At 34.9% G+C, this 22,370-nt stretch overlaps 1 protein-coding gene and 1 long non-coding RNA gene across 4 annotated transcripts in view; both read right to left on the bottom strand.

The window, feature by feature from the left end:
* UGGT2 (UDP-glucose glycoprotein glucosyltransferase 2) overlaps positions 1 to 12,041 on the bottom strand; it is a 139,337-nt gene extending 127,296 nt beyond the window's left edge. For all 3 annotated transcript variants that reach the window (XM_036228871.1, XM_016158624.2, XM_016158623.2), the window contains exons 1-2: positions 11,802 to 12,041; positions 5,602 to 5,684 (exon numbers count right to left, since the gene is read on the bottom strand). In XM_036228871.1, the coding sequence (XP_036084764.1) occupies positions 5,602 to 5,684; positions 11,802 to 11,956 (238 nt within the window). In that variant the 5' untranslated portion in view covers positions 11,957 to 12,041. The remainder of the gene's footprint in view (positions 1 to 5,601; positions 5,685 to 11,801) is intronic.
* Positions 12,042 to 12,180: 139 nt separating this feature from the next.
* LOC107517658 overlaps positions 12,181 to 22,370 on the bottom strand; it is a 34,845-nt gene continuing 24,655 nt past the window's right edge. The window contains exon 3 of the long non-coding RNA XR_001598570.2: positions 12,181 to 12,329. This is a non-coding gene — a long non-coding RNA (uncharacterized LOC107517658). The remainder of the gene's footprint in view (positions 12,330 to 22,370) is intronic.

Genomic DNA, 22,370 nt, shown 5'->3' with positions numbered 1-22,370 from the left:
GACACATCTCTCTCACTGTAAAACTAACTTAATGTCATAATCACAGCTTAAATTTGGTTATGAATGGTGTTAGAGAAAAATGGAAAATAAAGATCTCTATTTTATTATTAACTTCATATGCATCTTCCAGCCAAGTCCAATAAATCAATACAAATCCAGGTAAATATAATCTTACCATTAAAATCTATTTAGAAAATGTCAGCATATCAGACCAATTCACTCCAAGATTGTGGGGTTATAATACAAGATACAGGCCCTACTTAAGACTTAAGAGAAGACTAAGAAAAGCACAAAAATTTAAAGAATAACATGACAATAAATTCTAATTTATGAATACATTCTACTGAGATTTAATATAGTCAAGTATAATTAGTGGGTCCAGAATACTTTAGGAGACAGAATTTGAACCAAACCTTAAAGAATAAGAGATATGTCTTCTTGTCTGGAACAAATTAACCTGAAGTACTGATTACCTCTTCTAAACCCATGTCCAAAAATCACAAAGATACAAAAGGATGCATCCTGGAATTTAATTTAAAAATCTCGGACAGCCCTGGGGAGACAGAGATCATCTGGATGAGAGAGAGCAGAAGAGAATGGCAGCCTAGAGCTGAAGAGGGCCTGGTGGTACTAATGAGAAGAAAATTATTTTTGCCCTTTTCTCTATAGTGTCCTAGGTGTAATCATGATCTGCATTTTGCATGGTGTCAGAAAACCGTAGTACCATTCCACTGGCAGCCAGAGACGTAAGGTAACAACAGAGCAGCTCTAGAGTCCGGCTGGTAGGCATCCATAGGTTTGTCCCTGGACATTCCCCAGTCTTTTCTTCTCTCCTTTACTCCTTGGCACTGCATTACCAAAGCATGAAAACTTCTCATACAAAAGAGCAGAGCTGGGGTGGATCCAGCACAGTTACCCATAGGTCAGAGTTCCCGGATGTGAAAAGGGAGGACAAAAGTGGTATACAACACCAGACACTACTTCTGGGAGGAAAGAGAGGATACTGACAAAAAGAGGACACTTCAGTGGAGCAAGTCAGACTGGATTGTCTGACTTGGTGAGCTATAAAGTCTTTCAGCTCTGAGTGAGAAGTCTCATGTTTGCCTTATGCTTGAAACTATGGGAAGCTAAGTTTTAGCTTGTAAGTAGGGACAAATATCAGCCCCTTTACAGTTCTTGATAAAAAGCTCAGAATGAGATAACTAAAACACGAAGGGATTTAAAAAATAGTTCTGAAAAGACTAAAGAAAAAAAATACTAGAAAATACAGGCTAAATTAGAACACAAGAGTAAAAAGATGTCATAAAAATAGATAAGAGAAATAGAAAATATGCAGTGGAAATGTGAAGAAAATGAAAAAGAAATATAAAAAAGGAAAATAAAAAAAAATTGAGAGTAAATGATACAGAAGTCAGGCAAAGGAGATCTACAATATGTACAATTGTAACCATAAAGTAGAAAATCAAGGAACAACAACAGAATGAAGAAAACTATAACCCAATAAAATGCTCCAGAATGAAAAGAAGTAATGAATCTTAATAAGAATAAAGACTCAAATTGGTCAGCACTATAACATTTTTTGGTAAAACTATGGGACTCTAAAGTTAAAAAGCTAAAGTATAAAATTCACAGTTATGTACATGAAGAAATCAAGGCCATTATTCCCAGGAGTACATGAGGTGTCAACTAGAGAGTAAACTGTATATAACCAAGAAATAATTGTAGAAACTGCAACATAAAGTTTGATTGTAAACTCTGAATATACCTGACTGCAGAAATAAGATTTACAGAAGACTGAGTAAATGTCGTATGCTCTGGCAATGTAGAAAAATATACCACTAACAAAAATGTAACAAAGGGGACATTAAGTGGAAAGTAAAGTATGCTCAGTGTTTCCGCACAAATAAAAGCTGGGAATAAAACATACCACTGAAGCCCACTAAGAAGTAGTAGATGCTTTCACATACTTAGGAATATCATGATAAAGACTCAGAATATTTGTGAACAAAATCAGATGGTGGTGAGGAGAGGAAAGGATCACTAGCCATTTCCTTATTACTTGTAGGGGACTAACAGACAATATCTAAAGAAAGAGGAGGCTAATAACTCAGGGCCTTCACACGTTACTCCTTACTCCTTAGGCATTAAACACAGGATGTTAGGGTGTGTGTGTGTGGCTAATGCCCATTCAATAAACCTCAGCTAAAACGTCTTTTGTTTTGGAAAGTTTTCCCTAACCTCCCAAGTCTAGATCCTGTTATACATTCTGGGAGGACTCTCTATATTATCTCTAGATCAATTCTAAAAACTGTCATTAAAAATTACTTTTGTAATTATTTGCTTAATGCTGTCCTTCCCATTAAGCTATAAACTATAAAGGCAGGAATCTTTTCTAGCCTTTCGATTATACCTTTCCACTCTTGGCATACAAAATAGGCATTCAAAACATTTCTGAAATTAATATTTAAGAACTGACTAGATCTCTTCATTCCAGGCAATGATTCTTTCCCAATCTACTAAATTTAAAGTTCTCATATGAGAATAAGTATGCTTATTCACTCCTACTTCTTAAACAAACCCTAGGTGATTTCTCTGGAAGTTATGGTGCATTTCCCTCAAAGAAAAAAATTATAATGCAAGTTAAGACTCACTTTTAACAGTAAAGCAACACAAAACATATCAGAGATGTTATCTTAAAAATTGATCTTTAGAAAGATTTAATAACTATAGGGCTAACAAGCAAATAGCCAAAATTAATGAATAACATAACTATCAGTTAAAAAGGGATTGGTCATCAATGAAAACAAAGAAGAGAGTCAACAGAAACAAATGTGAGCAATGCTTGACAAAAGACATTAAGTTTTGACAAGACCACTGTTAAGGTTGTCTCTAATTTAGTGACTGATGTAGGATTCAGGGGGTTATAGAAAATAAACATCGGTAATTTAGGCTTAACTTGCAAGATCATCTCAATGATGAGATGGATGCGCTGGACTATTTCAGCTGATGGTTTAAAATAACTAAATCTATGCTCACCAACTAACCTGTTGATAATGATTTTGCCTGTTGATAATGATTAAAAGATTTTTCGATATCCTTCCTTTATCTGCAACTTCACCTTTTACTTGATTTTTGCCAATTGGCAATACACGTAAATCACTCTCATCTTAAAAAATAAAAAGGCAGCAGGAGATTCCAGTCAGCTACTGAGTCATCTTACTCACTTCATATTCGATCTTGAAACACCTAACATTATTTATCTCTACATTCTCAACCTCTTCTCACACCTCAGTCTACTGTAGTTTTGATTATTGTACCAGTGAAATTGCTCTCACCAAAGTCACCAATAATTTTTGTTGTTAAAAGTTTGACATTTCTGTTACTTGATTTGTCTATGGGATTTGATAACATCTACTTTTACTATTTAATATTCTCCTGGCTTTTCATCACACTTTCTAGGTTTTCACCTACCTCCATGGTCTTCCTTCTTAGACTCTATTGCGTGTTCTTCCTTTCGCTATCCCTTAAACATTGATTTTATTCTGTTATCCACAGTCTGGGGACCTATTTTTTCTCATTCTATATCTTCTCCCTATAATTTCAGTTATCCTCATGATACTGATAACTCCCAAATCCTACCCTTCAGACTAGATATTTTTAGCGTGATTAGCCCAAATCTCTTACTCATATTATCAGCTTACCGAATATCATCACTTGGATATTCCACACATATTTCGAATGTGATACATCCAAACTACAATCATCTTCTTACTCCAAACCCAGTTCTCAGTTATAAGTGAATGATTTAAAAATGTTATAACATTTTCTGAAAATCTTTTCTATTAAAATATGAAAGCAACTTGACTTAAAGAATGAGTCCTATATGCTAAGCACACAAAAAAGTAAAAATAAATAGAGATTTTGGAGTTAGATAAACCTCACCTGAAATTTCCAACATAGGCTAGCTAAATCATGCACTGGAATCTTGAGGCATCAATACATACAAACTCTGTGTGGCAGAACCACATAACTTGTTTAAAAAACAGGCAATTAAGTTATTAAAAGGTCTTAATTTGCTGACAATATAAAGCATTCTCACTAAATGTCATGAAGCTATCTCCTAAATCCATAGTGTTAAAATACTGAGTATTAAAAACTTGTTTAAGCCAGTAGATCTCCGGAATTCTTCTTCAGTAAAGAGTATTTAGAGGGTCTCATGGAGATTCAGCAATCTAAAAGTAAGTAAGTAAGTAAGTAAGGATTTTAAATGTTTCCTGTAGGACAACGTCTTGAAAACAAATCCAGTAAAATCTGATAGTTGGTATCATATTTAATTCCTCATATATACCATTCTTTCCCATACCTAACAAGGTAAACAATGATGCAACATATGCATTTGACTCTCGCCATTATAAATAAGTTCAACAGAATTCTATTATCAGTGTTAGTAATTCTTATTTAATACAATTTTAAGTTCAGCTCTGAAATACACACACCTACAATATAAGCTTGGAGAAAAACTTAAGTATTCCTGAGCTTATACTCCATCTTTTTAATGACCTTCCACCAGAATGTCCAGACATGTCATTTCATTTAGGTATAACATTTGCTGATATATCTAAACTATTTAAGAGTTCAAAATTTACAAAAGTAATTTTCAAGATTATTTCTTCAATGAAAAATGGCACTGAATAAGGCATAAAGTGTGTATTAAGTACAGATTTGAAATAGATATACTGACGATTTTAGGTGAGGGACAGAAAAATTGGTACATTTTTTAACTACCATGACAACTTGACATGACTAATCTAACCTCTTTTTATCTCAATTATCAAAACTAAAATTACCAGGACAAATACAAAGCCAACTATTTCCCAATGATTTGAAAGGGGACTTCTAAGACGTCAAAGTTCCTTTGTTCATTCTATTTCTCTCTATCTGAAAGGCTAAAGAATTCCCTCTTGAGGGAGTCCATGTTAATATCACTTATTCTATTCTCTGTAGAGACAGAAAAATGAGCATTCTTTATTATAATAAGTAACTTTTTAACCTCTGCTGCTAAAATCTAATTTCAGTATCTTTACTCTTCTGACCCTAAGAAACACATTAATACTTATGCATTCTAAAGATGTATGTGTACATGTACACGCACACACATATACACATACTCTCATACATGTTAAAAAAGTAGGAATGACTAACTCCATTTTCTAGGTAGTGAAACAAAAGCACAGTTACCTGACTTTTCAGAGAAAGTGTTTTGGAAAAAATAAACACACGATATCACCAGATGCAAAACTAATACTATTTCAAGAAATCTAGGTAAAAAGAAAACCATAATTCAACAATATCTATATCTTCTTGGTAATAATGCAATATCCAAATACTGCTTATTAAATGAGCTTTCTTATAATAAAGTATTAAACTCTTATATTTATGAAAATGAATGCTTAATGCTTAAAAGTTTCCACTAAAACATCTTTTCAAATTTAATATTCAGATTTTTAATCCCATTAAACCCTTGCCATTAAAAACAATAAAAATATCCAATGTGTGCACATACACACATATCTTACCAGTTAAAATATGCATATCACGTACCTGTTTGCTTATAAATTGCTAATTCTTTTACAGTGTCCAAAAACTGCCAAAATTTTTCATTACTTTCTTCTGCCATAAATTCACTATTAAAAAAAATAAAAGTAATCAGTAGTTAATAGATGAAAATAAAAGATGGCTCATAAAATATAAACTACACTTTAGAACCAAACTATAACTTATAGTTAAAATAAAATCTTTAAAAATTAATGTCAAATTACTGCTTTCTATTTATTATAATGCAGAAAAAAAACAAATTGATGATTCTTACCTGAGGACTCAGTCTCAACTATAAGCATATAATTACAACCAGAACAGACTGCATGAGAAATTATTTTTGGCTTTTTCTCATTATTTGCTACACTGAAAAAATGGATATTTTGTTTCTCCATGTCAAATGCCACTGAGAAGTATAATGTAAAGGTAATGAAGAGAGTATTACTTTAAGGTAAAAAGTAAAAAAATAAAAAATTGCCTATTTTTCACAAAAATTAATTCTATGAACACTTTTAAGTCATATTTATTATTTAGCTACTTATTTGTATAACCTTTTTATTATTTAAAACAGACGATACTGTAATAAAAAAATTAATAGGAAGTGGTATATTGCATTAGATCTATGGCCTTAAAGGTAAAAGAAACTTCATTTTCTACAGAGTGTAGGTAAGAAAAAATGGCCAAAGCCATATAATACCTTTTGGACATAATTAAATAAAACTTATTCGGTCCTGTCGAAGGACAAGACACCTGAAACAAACAGATTTAACTATTTAAACTAGAAAGGAAACAGCCACCAAACAGACGTATAGATTCTTTGTCGTTGTCCATCTGATCTTACTCTCTAGCCTTCGTAAACTTAAACTAATGCTTTAATATATACAGGGAGTATTGAGGACATCAAAGATACACACAGAGTGACAAATTCCTATGACTCTGAGATGATCACTAAAGGGAGAAAAGGAGGTGAGAAAACTCAATTCATGGACATAAACATGACAAGCATACGAATTAAAGCAATAAGTAACTTCAAAACAACTCTTGTTATTAATGATGTCCAATTCAATGGCATAAAAAGAGCTAAAAGCAACTAATGGGAACAACAGGATGTGACCCGAAAAGGACAGGAATGTTACAAAACCTTAGGTAAGGAGAAACACTTAATACCAAATCAACTTGACCAACCAACGACTGACATGCTCATAATACTGTACATGCATAGGTAAAAGACTTCTTCCATATGCCAGGATTTATACATCTAAGTATGGTCCTTCTAAGTGCTCATCTCAAGAAAATATTCCCTTACACTTATTCACCTCCATATGTACCACTGCTGTAAGTGCTTTTGGAACGCTCCTGGAATTACTTCCAGGGGCAATTTGCCAGTAACTTATTATTCATCTTAGAGGAGGAAATATCCTTGAGACCATCTAAATTGGCTCCTCACCTTCCAAAAAATATTACCTTTGGTCAAAGTTTTTATAAGGGAAAAACCAAAAAACTGGCATTTCCAATTTGTTCACTTGTCCTACATAACATTTAGCTCCCAATAATAATGTTCCCCCAAAAATTCTACCATAGAGAAAAAATTATTTCTATAGAGGATGTTTTTATATGTACCAAAGAGCATGACAATAATTATAAATGGAATTCCAAAAAATATTTTCACCAAGAACAACACCAGTGGAATAAATGCAGTTTAGATGTATAAGTTAAAGTATATGTACTAAAAAAAAAATTAGCCTCATTGGCCTCTAATTCTCCCTAGTAAATAGTACTAAATTATATATTTCCTTAGGCAGCGAACATACCTCATTCATTTTTGTTTCTGACACAGTGCCCATCATAAGGTCATGCTTAAAACAGGCACTCAAACATTTATGCTAAATTAAAAATATATGACATATATTTGAGCAGTAAGAGAAATTTCGAGAATAATGCTTTAAATAAAAAATGAAAAAGAGCTTCCCAAACAGAAAGTATTGCTTTCCTTAAGTTTCTATCTCCCAAATTTCTTCAATTTATCCAATGCTCTTCAATTCCTCTTCCACACTTACTCCCCCATAACTTTGTTGGTTTTCCTAAATTTCGGACTTAAGAGAAACATTAAAACCTAAAGATGAGCAGAAAAATGAATTCTAGAAAACAAAATTAAAAAGTGCACTGGTTAAAGAAACTATAGGCTTCTAGTCTGCTACACTGTCACAAAGAAGAAAGAGATTTGATTCAGAAGGATGAAGTCCGGACAAGTAAATAAAAGGTGTAGTGAGAAAGAGTTTATATAAAAGACCTGCTAACTATCTGTTCACAACAGAACAAGCAGGCACATGCGATAACACTAGAATCATGTCTGGATTACCTAAGCGGAGACCAGTTTCCACAGGTCACGTACATTGCAGAGGTAATTCTGATGGTGGTTTGAAGTATATACTACCATATATGCATAGTCCCTTCCACTGAATCAACATTATTGAGCACCTACTTCTGTGTACTGAGCTTTGGGAAAAATAAACATGAAAAAGAAATACTCTTGTTGCACCTAATGAACGAATACAGTGAGTCCTCATTAAATGTTGTAGATAGGTTCTTAGAAACTGCAACTTTAAACGAAATGACATATAATGAAACCAATTTAATTGATATAAACAAGAGTTTCTATGGCATATTTCTGGTCATAAAAATATCGCCAAACTTCTAAATAAAGACCCAAAATACTTCTGATATTAAAAGATAGAGGAAGGGGACATACTGAGCTAGAATAATTTGTTCAATAAAAGTTGTTTTATTATGACTGATACCACAAAAATACAAGGGATCATAAGATAATGCTATGAACAAACTGGACAACCTAGAAGAAATGGATAAATACCTAAAAACATAACCTACCAAGACTGAATCAGGAAGAAACAAAATCTGAACAGACTGATAAGAAGATTGAATCAGTAACCAAAACCTCCAATAAACAAAAGTCACAGACCAGACAGCTTCACTAGTGAATTCTACCAAGTACTTAAAAAATACTAATTCTTCTCAAACTTGTCCAAAAAACAGAAGAGGAGAAAACACTCCCACACTCATTTTAACAGGCCAGCAGTACCCTGATACCAAAACCATACGAGGACACCACAAGAAAATTATAGGCCAATATCCCTGATAAGATAGATGCAAAAATCCACAGCAAAATATTAACAAACTGAATTCAGCAACACATTAAAAGGATTGTACACCACGATCAAGTAAAATTTATTCCAGGGAAGCAAGGATGGTTCAACATCCACAAAGCAAGCAATACAGTATGCCACATTAACAAAATGAAGGATAAAAATATGAGCATCTCAATAGAAAAATAAAAAGTAGCTAACAAAATTCAACATCCATTCTCAACAAAGTAGGGGCAGAGGGAACATACTTCAACATAATAAAGGCCATACATGACAAGCCCACAACTAAGACCATACTTGACAGCAAAAAGCTGAAAGCTTTTCCTCTAAGATCGGGAACAAGACAAAGATGCCCACTCTGCCACTTGTACTCAACACAGTATCGGAAGTTCTGGCCGGAGCATTAGGTCAATAAAACGAAATTAAAAGCATCCGAATTGGAAAGAAGTAAAACTGTCACTATTTGCAGATGACATATTACCTATAGAGAATCCTAAGGACTCCACCAAAAAACTGTTGAAACTAATAAACCCATGCAGTAAAATTGCAAGATACAAAACCAATATACAAAATCTGTGGCAGTTATAATAACAAACCACCTGAAAAAGAAATTGAAAAAACACTTTCACTTACAACTGCATCAAAAAGAATACCGAAGAATAAATTTAACCAAGGACGTGGAAGATCTGTGCACTAATCCTGTAAGATACTGGTGAAAGAAACTGAAGATAACAAAGAAATGGAAAGATATTCCCTGCTCACAGATTGACAGAATTAATACTGTTAAAGTGTCAATATAACACGATGCAACCTATAGATTCAATGTGGTCTCTATTAAAATTCTAAAGGCACTTTTCTCAGAAATAGAACAATCCTTAAATTTGTATGGAACCACAGAAGACTCCAAAGAGCCAAAGTAATCTTGAGAAAGAACAAAGATAGAGGTATCATGCTTTCTGATTTCAAACTATATTACAAAGCTATAGTAATCTAAACAATATATTGGCATAAAAATGAACAGAGAGCCCAGAAATAAACCCACACGTATATGGTCAATTAACTTACGACTAAGGAACCAAGCACATATAACAGGGAAAGGACAGTCTTCAATAATGGTGTTGAGACAACTGGACAGCCACACACAAGAGTGAAACAGGATCACTATCTAACATCAGACACAAAAATTAACTCAAAATGTATTAAAGATTTGAATCAGATATAAGACCCAAAACCACAAAACTCCTAGATAAAAACATGAGTGGTAAGCTCCTTAACATTGGTCTTGTGGATGATTTTTTGGATTTGATACCAAAAGCAAAAATAACAAATGCAAAAATAAACAAGTAGGACTATATCAAACTAAAAAGCTTCTATACAGCAAAAGAAATCATCAACAAAATGAAAGGGCAACCTACCAAATGGGAGAAAATATCTGTACATCATATATCTGATAAAAGGTTAATATCTAAAATATATAAAGTCACAAAACCACAAAAACCTCGAACAATCCAATTAAAAAATAGGTAGAGGATCTCAGACATTTTTACAAAGATATACAAATAACCATAAGGTACATGAAAAGGTGTTCAACATCACTAATCATCAGAGAAATGCAAATCAAAACAAAGAGATACCACCTCACACCTGTTACAATAGCTATCATCAGAAAGGCACGAGATAACAAATACTAGCAAGGGTGTGGAGAAAAGGGAACCCCTGCTCAAGGTAGATGGGATTGTAAATTGGTTCAGCCACTATGGAAAAAGAGTATGGAGCTTTCTCAAAAAATTAAAAAATAGTACTAACATGAGATCCAGCATGTACACATCTGGGTATTTATCAAAAAAAAATAAATTAAATTAAAAAAAATAAAAAAGAAAACACTAACTCAAAAAGATATACGCACATCTATGTTCATTGCAGCATTATTTACAATAGGCAAGTGTCCATAAATGGATGAAGGAAGAAACTGTGGCCTATATATACAATGGAAAATTAATCGGCAATTAAAAAAAAAAAAGGAAATCCTGCTCTTTGGACAATATGGATGGACTTTAAGGGTAAGTGAAGTCAGAGAAAGACGAATACTGTATGATCTCACTTCTATGTGGAATCTGAAAAGAAAAAATAGAGAACACATGGCAGGGCGGGCAGGTGAATGAAATCAAAAAAAGTGGTCAAAAGGTACAAACTGTTATAAAATAATTTATGGGATGTAATATAAAGCATAGTGACTATAGTTAATATTGCACTGTATATGTGACAGTTACTAAAAGTAGATCTTAAAATTTTTCATCACAATTAAAAAATTTTTGTAACTGCATAGCGACACATGCTAATTATACTTAGTGTGAGGATCACAATATACACAAATAGGAAATTGCGTTGTACACCTGAAACTAGTATATGTCAATTATCTCACAATTAAAAAAACCTGTTTTAGTATCATATCTGCATTGGAATGTGGGGGTGATGGAGGTCCCTAAACTTGCTTTGGTGAAATGACAAAAGCAATTAGCATTGAAATGTCATGCTGGCTAAAGAAAAGAACTTTCAAATTCCGTTTATGGGCTTACTAACAGCAAAATATAATAGTTACAAGTTTAGTTTCTGCACCATAAATGATACCTTATGATCTAATTCCGGTGGAGATTCGAAAAGGAATATGAACGTGGGAAGCTGTCTTGTCCACACGAAGTCCACATTAACTGAAGTGCTTGCGTCAAACGCCACACACCACCCATTCTTCCCTCTTCCCCGTCGTGAATGCTAATCAAATCCAAATGAATTAAAGAAAATCTCGAAGTTTTAAAAACCGCGGGTGAGGCAAAACACGAACTGTGCGGAAAAGGGAATGTGCAAGTGAGTGCTTCGCATGGGGTGTAAAGGGAGGAGGAGGTGATGCTCCGAGAGCCAAGCACGAGGACACCTGGAGCAGCGGTGCAAGGACGGCGTCGGAGGAGCCGTCAGGGTCTCGGCGCGCCCCCAACCCCGCCGGGCCCTCCCTCCGCGCTGGGCTCCGCAGAGGGTCCGGCCCGCACCCACCTGGCCTCCAGCAGCAGCGGAGTCTCAGGCCACTTCGCAGCCAAGCTGGCCGTCACCGACTTGGACGCGGAGACCGTCCCGGAGCGGAGCAGCGAGAGCCACAGAATCGTGGACCCCAGGAGCAGCTGCACCAGGGTGGCGGCCTTTTTTGCCATGGCACGGGGAGGAAGGCGCGAGCCACTCGCACCGGGAGCCCGCAGCTCGCAGCCGCCACGCTACAGCCGACTCCTCCCGACGCGCCGTCGCCCACTTCCGGCGGGGGGAGCTCGAGTCCGTTACTCTGGCCGGGGCCTGGCGTGTGCCGGGCGCATGCGCGTCCCGCTCCCGCGCCCTCCGGGATCCCCCGCAGGCGGACGAGGGCCGGACCTGAGCCACGTAGGTGCCGGCGGCGCGCAGATGTAGAGCCGCATGGCTGATTGTCTGGCAGGTCGGCGACTGGTTCTCGGGCAGAGGCTGCGGTCACTGGGCGAGCTCCCCGAGACCGAATTGGGATCGCGGCCGACTAAGGATGGCTGGAGATTCCAAAATCTGAAAGCAAAGGCAGGAACCAGCAGAGACACTATCAACATTTACAGAAGCGGAAAATAAGGCCTAAATTCAAGCACCTACCTCACGGGATTCTCAAATTTTATTGCAAATTAGAGTCACCTGGTAAAGCTATTAGCCGGATGCCCAGATCATACCACGCACCATTACAGGGATGGGGGGAACCTTTGGGGGTGAGATTCGGGCGTAAATAGTATTTAATATTACCCGCCCCCTCTCCCGTGATTTGGGTGTTGCAATTATTTTAGAAAATCAGTGACCTGGAAAGCTCGTTAAAACACCAGGTGCTGGGCCTCATTCCAATGTTTCTGATTCAGTTAGGTCTGCTGTGGGGTCCGAGAATTTTCATTTCATGTCTAACAAGTTCCCAGGTGATGATGATTCTGATGGACGGGGTCCACGCTTCCAGCCTTTGTGCTCAAAAATGGCCCACAGAACAGCCACCTCAGTATCAACTGTGAGCTCATTAAAAATATACAATCTCAGGCCTCACCCCAGACCTACTGAATCTGAATTCCCAGTTTAAAAGGAACACCAGGTTGTATTTTGAGCATTAAAGTTTAAGAAGAGCAGGAAGAGCTGTTTTAGAGGATTACAGGTGAAATGTATTGGAAACTGATAGTCGTCTTTGTTATCAGCAAAATCACACACTGTGATTGAGTCTCGATTTTCAACCAAGGACTGGTAGACCTCAGAGCTCATGCACATACCACATCAGGCTCCAAGACAAAATCTTGCAACAGAGTTAACTGGTTTTCCAGCACATATGATTCATCAAGCAAAATATTTAGTTTTATTTAGCTGAGCAGAGGTGGAGCCTTAAGATTCTGGATCCTATTCAGGAATTATTATTTTTCTATTCAGAAGAGAATAAATTTATTATAAATATTAAATTATATGATAAAGAGAAGCAACGGCTGGGAAAAATACTTTAGGGGATACACTGATCCATTCTTTTTCTCCCATTACTCCCTTGCACTATAGGGAATTTAGAGCTGTTGAAGTTGCCAAAAGTAAGCACTTGACATTTTCATTTCCTCTTGTTTACTGAGTATATACCTTTCCTTAGAAGATCTTGCTCTGGAAATTCTGGTCAGGTCTCACTTCCTAAGTTTAGCCTTCATTTTTCAATTTCTCCCACTTGGTATGATCTAACTTGGTATGAGCTTATTCTCATAAGTTCTTTATTTTAAATAAACTGTCATATACACTTATAATTCTCATTTCAGAATTTGAATACAGTACTTATTTCTCCTACCAGAGATGGCATATTCCCTGAGGGCTCATGCTTTATTCATTTTTAACATTTCTTGCGGAACCTAGCCTAGTACATGTCATTAGGGCTCAATAAATATTGAAGAGTCCTTGTTTTATGGATAACTAGGCAGAAAGCTAAGGCAGATAAGTAAGGAGCTTCATTTATATCAATAGAGCATAACAAAATAATGTATTATGAATTTTTCAAAAGTATTAGCTTTAATTAATTTCTCATTTCTACTTACTTTTGGACTGAACTTTTGACCGAAATTATGGAATGAAGGAAATTAAATCTTGACAGTGAATGTCTTAAATATTAGCATTTATATGATGGGTTGCAAATTTCTTAAATGATTTGCCTATAAATAGTCAAAAAATACACTATTAAAGGACACTACTAAAACATGTTAACATACATTTCAGGATATTTGAGTTCAGAATATTGAGGAGTGCTACATTTCTTGTTTAAAGAGAATAAAATTAATCCAAGTTCATTTATATTATTATACATTTTAGCTTACATAGTATTTTTCTAGAAATGTAAGTGGGTTTGAAATATTCCTAAGATTGGTTCATTCCTAGGCTTGTATCCTTATCCTCATCTGCAGAACAAAAGGAAGAGTAGGACTGCCTGATACTTAAGTGGTAAAGAAGGTTATTGAGAGAGGATGTGACTGCTGGTTAACCTGAGAGCTGGACCCAGGCAATCAGAGGCCCCTTACCCACTCTCCCATCCTTGGAATGTACATTCCACCCATTTCTCCCACGTGAGGAGCCACTTCAAGGAAGCAGCCTTGAGATAGTAATGATATTGATACCATCCGGACTGTGTATGTGACTGAACCCTGTTAAAGCCTCTATAGAAACGCTTAGGTTTCTGATGACAGGTGCAAAGATCTACTTGTCTTACAGCTGCCCAAGATAAGACTCATATCTAAGTTCCCTCGCTTATTAAACCTGCTGCCTACCAATCTGGAGTGGACTGCTTCTCTCTTTGGTCTCTCCTTGCTTTCTTGTATGGGTCCAGTTTCAAATTTCACCAGGGGGAACTTCAAAGGTACTGAAGCAACACTAAAGTCTCTTCCACATGTCATTTCTATGTAAAGATAAAAAAATTAAAATGCAAATTTTGAGTAGCTCAGCAAAGGTCACTCAAGTTAGAGGAGCAGGAAAGCATTCTACCATCCATTATCAATAACCCTTTAATACAGATTGTCTGTGAAATGAATGTAGTTCAGGGATATGATTGTAATTTAATATTTTTTAGCAAAATGTTATTCAAAGTTATTCATAATGGAGTAGTATGAATGAAAATTTATGATAGCAGTTTTCACTGTATGTGGAAGAAGTGATTAATGAGTGCTTTATAATAAGAATATTGTATTTAATAGAATAAATCATCTTGAATCTTTTTAGGTATAGGATGGACTGTATTTATTAAATGAAAATAGTGATGCTATGTGAGGATAAAGTTACTGCCAAATTATCATGTAGTATAATAAAACTTTAATTTTCTCTACCTAAAGTTTCACAGTTGAAATGGCTTGTTAAAAATACCACCCTGTAGGTCTTCCAGGTTTTCCCTACTATAAGAAAGAATTTATTCTTATTTTTAAATTTGAATATCTTAAATGCACAAAAGAATCCTACTCTTCATCCCAGTTGAGAAGAATTTATAGATGTTACATTTGTTATATTTCTACTCCGTAGGCAAGATTATACTAAAGACATAATCAACTGAATAATGGTTTTGTTTTGTTTACTCAAGTGTCAGTAAATTTGATTTTATAAATTTGTGTGTTTTATTTAAAATAGACTACAAATGTATAACTCAGGCAAGTTTGACGAAACTTTTTTAGTGTAGTTTATTATAGTGACTTTCAAATAGCGAATTAAGCATGTGAGATATATAATTTTAAACAATCATTTGGGATGATATAAGAACTTGAAATCTGCTATTTAACAACAACCTTCTATAGTTACATACATGGTCAGTATTTTATAATTATGCATTCAAAAGTTGCTAAGTCACTTTACTGATGCTTCTATTATTTGTTTTGTTTCTTCAACAAAATACATAGGACTAAAACATATTGGTGGAAGACAAACATATGCTCTGATTTTACATCTTCTAATAGAAGTTAGTATAGTTAGTTATGTACAAACTCATTAACTCATTCAAAATATATTGTATATCATCTATGGGAAGCTGACTGTATCATATATTGAAAAAAATACTGAGATGAATAAAATGGTTAATGTCTTCAAAGGGCTTACAGTGTAGTAAAGACATAAGAACATATGCTAATAAATTATTTCTGAGAAAAGTTAATTCTATGGAAGTCCAAAAGAAGAAGACAAATTTTAAAGAAATCTTATTGAACAAATAAACAAATGAACAAACAGCTTTAGTGAATTTCTCATTAAAATTATTTACTGACATTAAATCTAGCACTTTATGAAGCTGTACAAATTCTTTCAGTCTCTAGGAAAGCATCTGAAAAGTGCCATCATAATTATCAACAACAAAAACAAGCATTTGTAGAGCTGTTGTGTTACATTTGTGTCATGAAACATGGTCTAAAACCCAAGTGACTTTTTCATTTGGTTGAGAAGGTTGTTTAGTACATAAAAAGTGAATTATAATGAATTTTAAGTGATGAGAGCTAAAAGACTGGCATGTTAAAATAAACATGACTGGAAGTAAAGGAGAAGGCAGTCTCAAGAAAAGCCTCACAGAGTAGGTGGTGTGACTATGCTTTGAACGAAGTATAGATGACTAAGATGACAGCTCTGCCATTGTAGCATTAATGCAGCCATAAACAAATACCTGAAAAAATACAACACTAAATTTCCTATTTTTATATATCATAAAATATTATCCTTTTGCTTTTTTCAATTAAAACATGTAAAAACAATTTTTAACTCCCAAGCCATACATATATGGCCCAGGGGACACAGGATGGCAACTTCTGCTCTAGAAAAAGTTTTGCAGGAAACCTATATAAAAAAGCTTACAGAATTTTTGTTTATAATAACAAAAAATTGGACACAACTCACATGTCCACTGAAATACTAAACAGCAGTGACAATAAATGAGTCGCAGCTATTAGATAAACGTGGATGAATCTCAAAAAAATGTCAGTGAAAAAACAAGTCACAAAAGAATATATATACTGAGTCTCTTTCATAGAGTTTAAAAACAGATAGTACTAACGATAAACCTTTAGGGATACATGCAGACTCTAATGAAAGCCAGGGAATGATTAATACAAAATTAATTACATTGAACATCTCTTGGTGAGAAAAAGAAGATGAGATCAAAGATGGGCCTACAAAGAACTTCAAAGATATTGATAATAGTCTACTTTTTTCCTCACCAGTTTTATTGATATATAATTTTCATACAGCACTATATAAGTGACTTCCATATGTTGTGAAATGATTACCGCAATAAGTTTAATTAACATCGATCATCTCATTAGATTAAAAAAAAAAATTTTGTTCCCTTATGTTGGAACTTAATTTGAATTTTCCTAATTGGTCGAAGTTATTGTTGAAACAGAAAATTTAGAATTAATTCCAGAGCTAATTTATGAACTACTCAAGTAAATAATTTCCATATTTGTATAAGTACAAGACCCTTTTTTTTGTCTCTCTATCAATGCTTCACTTAGATCATTTCTCAACGTACCACTTAAGAGATTGATTTAGGCTGACAATATCAACAACCTCATAAGAGTAGCTTAAACTAGTAAGAAACTGAACTTTTTCTTTTGCGAAACTGGAAATAAGCAGCTTAGATCCACTATGACAGCTCAAAGGTGCCCAATCATTTGTGTTCTCTTTTTCTGCCATCTTTAAGGTGTAGACTTTAGCCTCATCATCATAGATGACTCTTCTGTCCCCAGGTATCATTTGTATATTCCCGGCAGGAGGAAGAGGAAAGAGAAAGGACAACAGGCAAAATTTGGGTGCCAATCGAATTGGGTATATTTAATAAATTTTCCCCGAAGTCCTAGCAAATGGCTTCTTCTGATCTCTCATTAGCTAGTTCTTGCCACCTGCCTACTCCTGCATTATGAGAGTCTGAGAAATATACACATTTTCCTTATCTCACCCAACAAAATTGGGATTCTGTCACTAAAGAATTAGGGAGTGATGTGTTGAGCGTAGACAACTAGCTGTGTTGCAACATCCATGTATCCTTTTTACATTCAATGTTTCACTTTGAGGCAATGAATTAGGTTGTAAAAGAGGAGTGAAATTCTAGAAGCCAGAGGTCAATTGTAAGGCAAGTATCAGGAAAAGGACTGTCTGCTATAAATAGATGTCTTCTAGTCTAATATAAGTACCATAATGTGTGTTTAATTGGTTGAGGAATCTTTTGAAGGTCAAATGGCAGTAAGTTAAGACATGCTTTTATGTAGAAATACTATAATTCAAAATTACCAAAACATCAAAACTTAGTGTTGATGGTTATTCTGAATCTGTTATATTTGCAGCCGTAAGTGCTAAAAATCACTTTGTCTAAAATTAGTTATATCAAGTATCATGAGCCAAGAAAATTTACGTCATTTGTGTAATTTTGGTTTAAAAACCTCCTGACCCAGCAACTGATCTTAATATAATCAAATAACAATTCATTTTATTTTGAAAGCCATAACTTGATCAGTCTTGCCTAGTTAAAGAAAACCAGAGTAATTCATTCTTCCTATTTACCATCTTATCTGCTTCTGAGTGCATATTTCAGCTCTAGAAATAGGAAATGGGGATTCTGGAAAAGAAAGAAAGAAACATGGAGGCAGTTTAAGCAGCACATCAAATAGGAAATTTGTTTTTTTGTGTATATTGTTTCAGATGAAGATATTGAAGCACGCAGAGAGTTGAGGAGAAAGTGAGAGGAGGTTTTACAATGTTAGGAGATTTAATAAACCTTGTAATTTATTTTCATTTTTGTCTCCATTCCACTTTGGGTCCAGTATCTTTTTGTTTTCTGTTACCTCTTTTTTATTTCCCCATTCCACTGTTAATTTTATATCATTCATTTTTAATTTAGTGTGAATGCATTTCTGAACATAAGTTAGAGTTGCCAGAGCACTACTTGAAAGAGCTATTTGTTCTGTTTAAAGGTCATTCACTACTCTTAGTTGCAACTACATTGGAAGAAAAAGGGACCTGGAGTACATCCTGAGAGGGCACAGGTTATTCTGCTTAGTAAGTTCCCTGCTTTATCCATCCTTGGCTTCTATACTTTCCCCTTTGTATTTCAGGCTTCTTTCTTCTCATCAAAACCTTTAGCTCAAATGTCCTGCTTCCTCCTCCCAAACTGTATAACCATCCTTTAGATGAGTCCTTTGGTCTCATGCCCCAATAATTTTTTATTTTGAATCATTTGGCATCCAGAACATCTGGGGCTGAACTTTCTGCAATAGGTGGGATGCATATGAATGTACTTCTCAAAAACAGCTTAGAGAGGAGATAGGCAATAGGTAAATATGGATCAATAGATAGGTATGACTCGCTGGAGAACATCAGTCGAGCCTGGCAAAATCTCCTGACAGTTGGCTATAGAGAAGCTGGAGTCAGGAATTAGGTATTTTGGTGAATTATATTAATATTTTAACATATGTGAGTATAATAGTAAAGATTAAACTGCCAATGTGGACACTTTATAGATACTCAAAAAACAACAGAGATGATAATAACTCTAAGAACAATGGCATGGAATTACATAAACGTCTGTTTCTTATTTTATTGTAGTATATTACAAGAAGTTATGTAAAACTACATTAAATAAAATAATGTATATAAAATGCCTTGTGCATGCCTAGTACGTTGTAGGCACTAAAATGCAAATATATGATTATTACATTATTGTATTATATATTATAAATATAAATATTTATTATGTAATGCATTATATCCTTTTATCATTAATAAGTGCTTTATGCAATTACCTTTAAGTTTTCTATTGTTATAACTTTAGTGTTCACATAGCAGAGTTTTCTATTTATACATTTCCCAAACTGGTGGGAGCATTAGTGTGGATATTTATTAAATCCTACTGAGAATTTTAAGTCATATCTTCACCTAAAATTTATGTTCTAAGATTCTATAATTAGAAATGTCAGAATAAATTCTGCCACTGACCCAGAAGGTGTCTCTTTGCCTACTAGTTTCTCTGCTGTTTTGTCTGGATTTATATTTAGGCATTTGGCTTTCATTTTTATCTCTAATTCAGTCAGGCTGGAAGAGTTGAATAGTAATACCAGCTGGCATAGAGTTGAGCCTGTATCAGCATATTGATGTCCCTGAATCAGCATATTGATGCTAGTGACACCAAAATGTCTCTCTGTCTCACTAAACTGCCTCACATGGGCATTAAACAAGTGTGATGACAAAAGAGAGCTGACAGGAATCATTCCCTAGAGTAGATGAACTGTTGCCCATTGGAAGAGAGAATGTTTCACAGGGAGGTGGTATATTATCACAATGACATGAAACAAATCCACAGATCCCAACTATCCATAATAAATAAGAATGAATATGTGACTTTTCGCCTGTTGTCAATGATTAACTATTGAGACCAGAACAATTTTGATTCTGAAAACAAAACTCAACATGATGAAGAGGTGTAAAAAAAAACTAAAGCTATTGCTCAATCCTGGTACGAACATAACTGGCTAATCCATTCTTTTTTATTTAATTAACTTTTTGATTAAAGAAAAACATGTACACACAAAGGTGCTCTATCATACTTGTACAATTCAGTGAATTTTTATACATTTATCACTCACATTTATGTAGCCTTCACCAAATTTAGAAAATAATACACATTGGCAGTACCCTTCCTGCCTCCTAACAGTCATTACCCACAGCTTTCTCCCTAAAGTTAACCACTAACCTAAATTCTAACACAATAAATTAGTTGTATTTGTTTTTGAACCATAAGTCTATGCTATTTTTGAGAATGATTTTTAGTGGAAAGTGTATTATCAGACACATGATAGAAAAATTATTCTGAAGCAATATGTAGAAAAAACTTGAGCCCAGAGACCAGGAAAAATATGATGGAAATAGCTCAGGTAAGAGAGAATGTGGAGTCAACAAGACAGAAGAGTAGGGCTGGAAAAAAAGAAACAAACTGCATGTCCAATTCATATCAAGCATGAGAGATTCAGACTGACATAACATTTTCTAGCTTAGATAACTGGATAGATATGCTTCTATTCACCAAGAAGATAGAGCAGATCTTAGGGAAAAAGAGATGAGTTCAATGTTGAACAGACTGAGTTTGAGGTATGATGCAGCAAGGTGATACGTAGGATTCAAGTCAATACAAAATCTTTGTTGATTGAATGTGTAAGGGAAAGACACATTAAAGAAATAACCATGGGAGTGATCATCCTCAGGACTGTGGCTTGGGCAAGTTGGCAATTAGTGTTGACATTCATTGAAAGAGGAGAATTGATGAGTTTGGGGGATACTGAGTTTGAAGCACTTGTGAGGAATCCAAATAAAGATAAGTTATGGTTAGTTGGATATATGGATCTCAGTTCAAACCTTGCATTTTTTTTGAAGAAGAAGATAAAAAATAAGATATTTAAAAACGGTCTGGAAAGTTTAGAGTGCTCCACAGACTACTATTAGCTATTATTTTTTGTTGACTCAGTTTAAAAAGGCTGTGACAGTGATATCCTACTAGTTCATGATTAATTGCTGGAAAAGAAACATCATTTGTGGTTTTGCGGAGGTAAAAGAAAACATCAGCATTTTGTCACTGATAACAATGGCATCGTGCCAGTCTTAAAAGCCATTTCAGCCATTATTCATCAGCAATGTTTCACCTAAATTCTTAACTCTGAAGCAATTCAATTCCGTAAGACAGTTGTGGCACTAAAATATGTCTTTAGTTGGCTCAGTAATTGGTAAGAACTGAGGATTCTTCCATGGTCCAGAGTAAAAAGTCTTATTATCAAGACAAGTTCTTTGCTATGTTATAGAAAATAAGAATTGTCATCGCCTTTATTTTCTTATCCCAGTGATTCACCTGGGAGCCAGGGGAGCACCAATAAGAAAGTAGTGTAGTGCTTGAGTTCGAAGTTCTTGGACTATATACAAAAGGTCTGAAAAAGTTCTGTAAGGACATCACTGGATGTTTTTGACAAGTACCATATCTTTAAAACTCCTGAAGAGATTATTCTTCCTTTTAAAAGAGGGTCCTGCCCCTCGATGCTCTAGTAAATATGGAACCAAGAAAATGTAGAACAACCTAGATGTCCGTCAACAGATGAATGTGTAAAGAAGATGCAGTGTGTGTGTGTGTGTGTGTGTGTGTGTGTGTGTGTGAGAGAGAGAGAGATGAAATATAATTCTGCTATGAGAGAGAAGGAAATCTTGCCATTTGTGACAATATGAATGGATCTTGAGGGCATTATGCTAAGTGAAATGAGGCAGACAGAGAAAAACGAATACTATATGGTATCACTTATAAGTGAAATCTAAAAAAAAGAAAAGAAAAAAGTCAAACCATAGAAACAAAGAGTAGAAAAGTGGCTGTCAGGGGCTGGGTGGTGGGGGAAATAAGAAGAGGTTGGGGAAAGGGTACAAACTCTCTGCTATGAGTAAGGTCTGAGGGGCTAATGTAACACTTGGTGACTAGAGTTGATAACACTGTATTTATTGTATAATTAAAATTTGTTAAGAGTAGAACTTAAATGTTATCACTAAAAAATAAAGGATAAGTATGTGAGGTGATAGATG

Source organism: Rousettus aegyptiacus, unplaced genomic scaffold (assembly GCF_014176215.1).
Source record: "Rousettus aegyptiacus isolate mRouAeg1 unplaced genomic scaffold, mRouAeg1.p scaffold_m13_p_11, whole genome shotgun sequence".
Taxonomy (NCBI): domain Eukaryota; kingdom Metazoa; phylum Chordata; class Mammalia; order Chiroptera; family Pteropodidae; genus Rousettus; species Rousettus aegyptiacus.
This window is presented reverse-complemented; position numbering and strand designations above follow the sequence as displayed.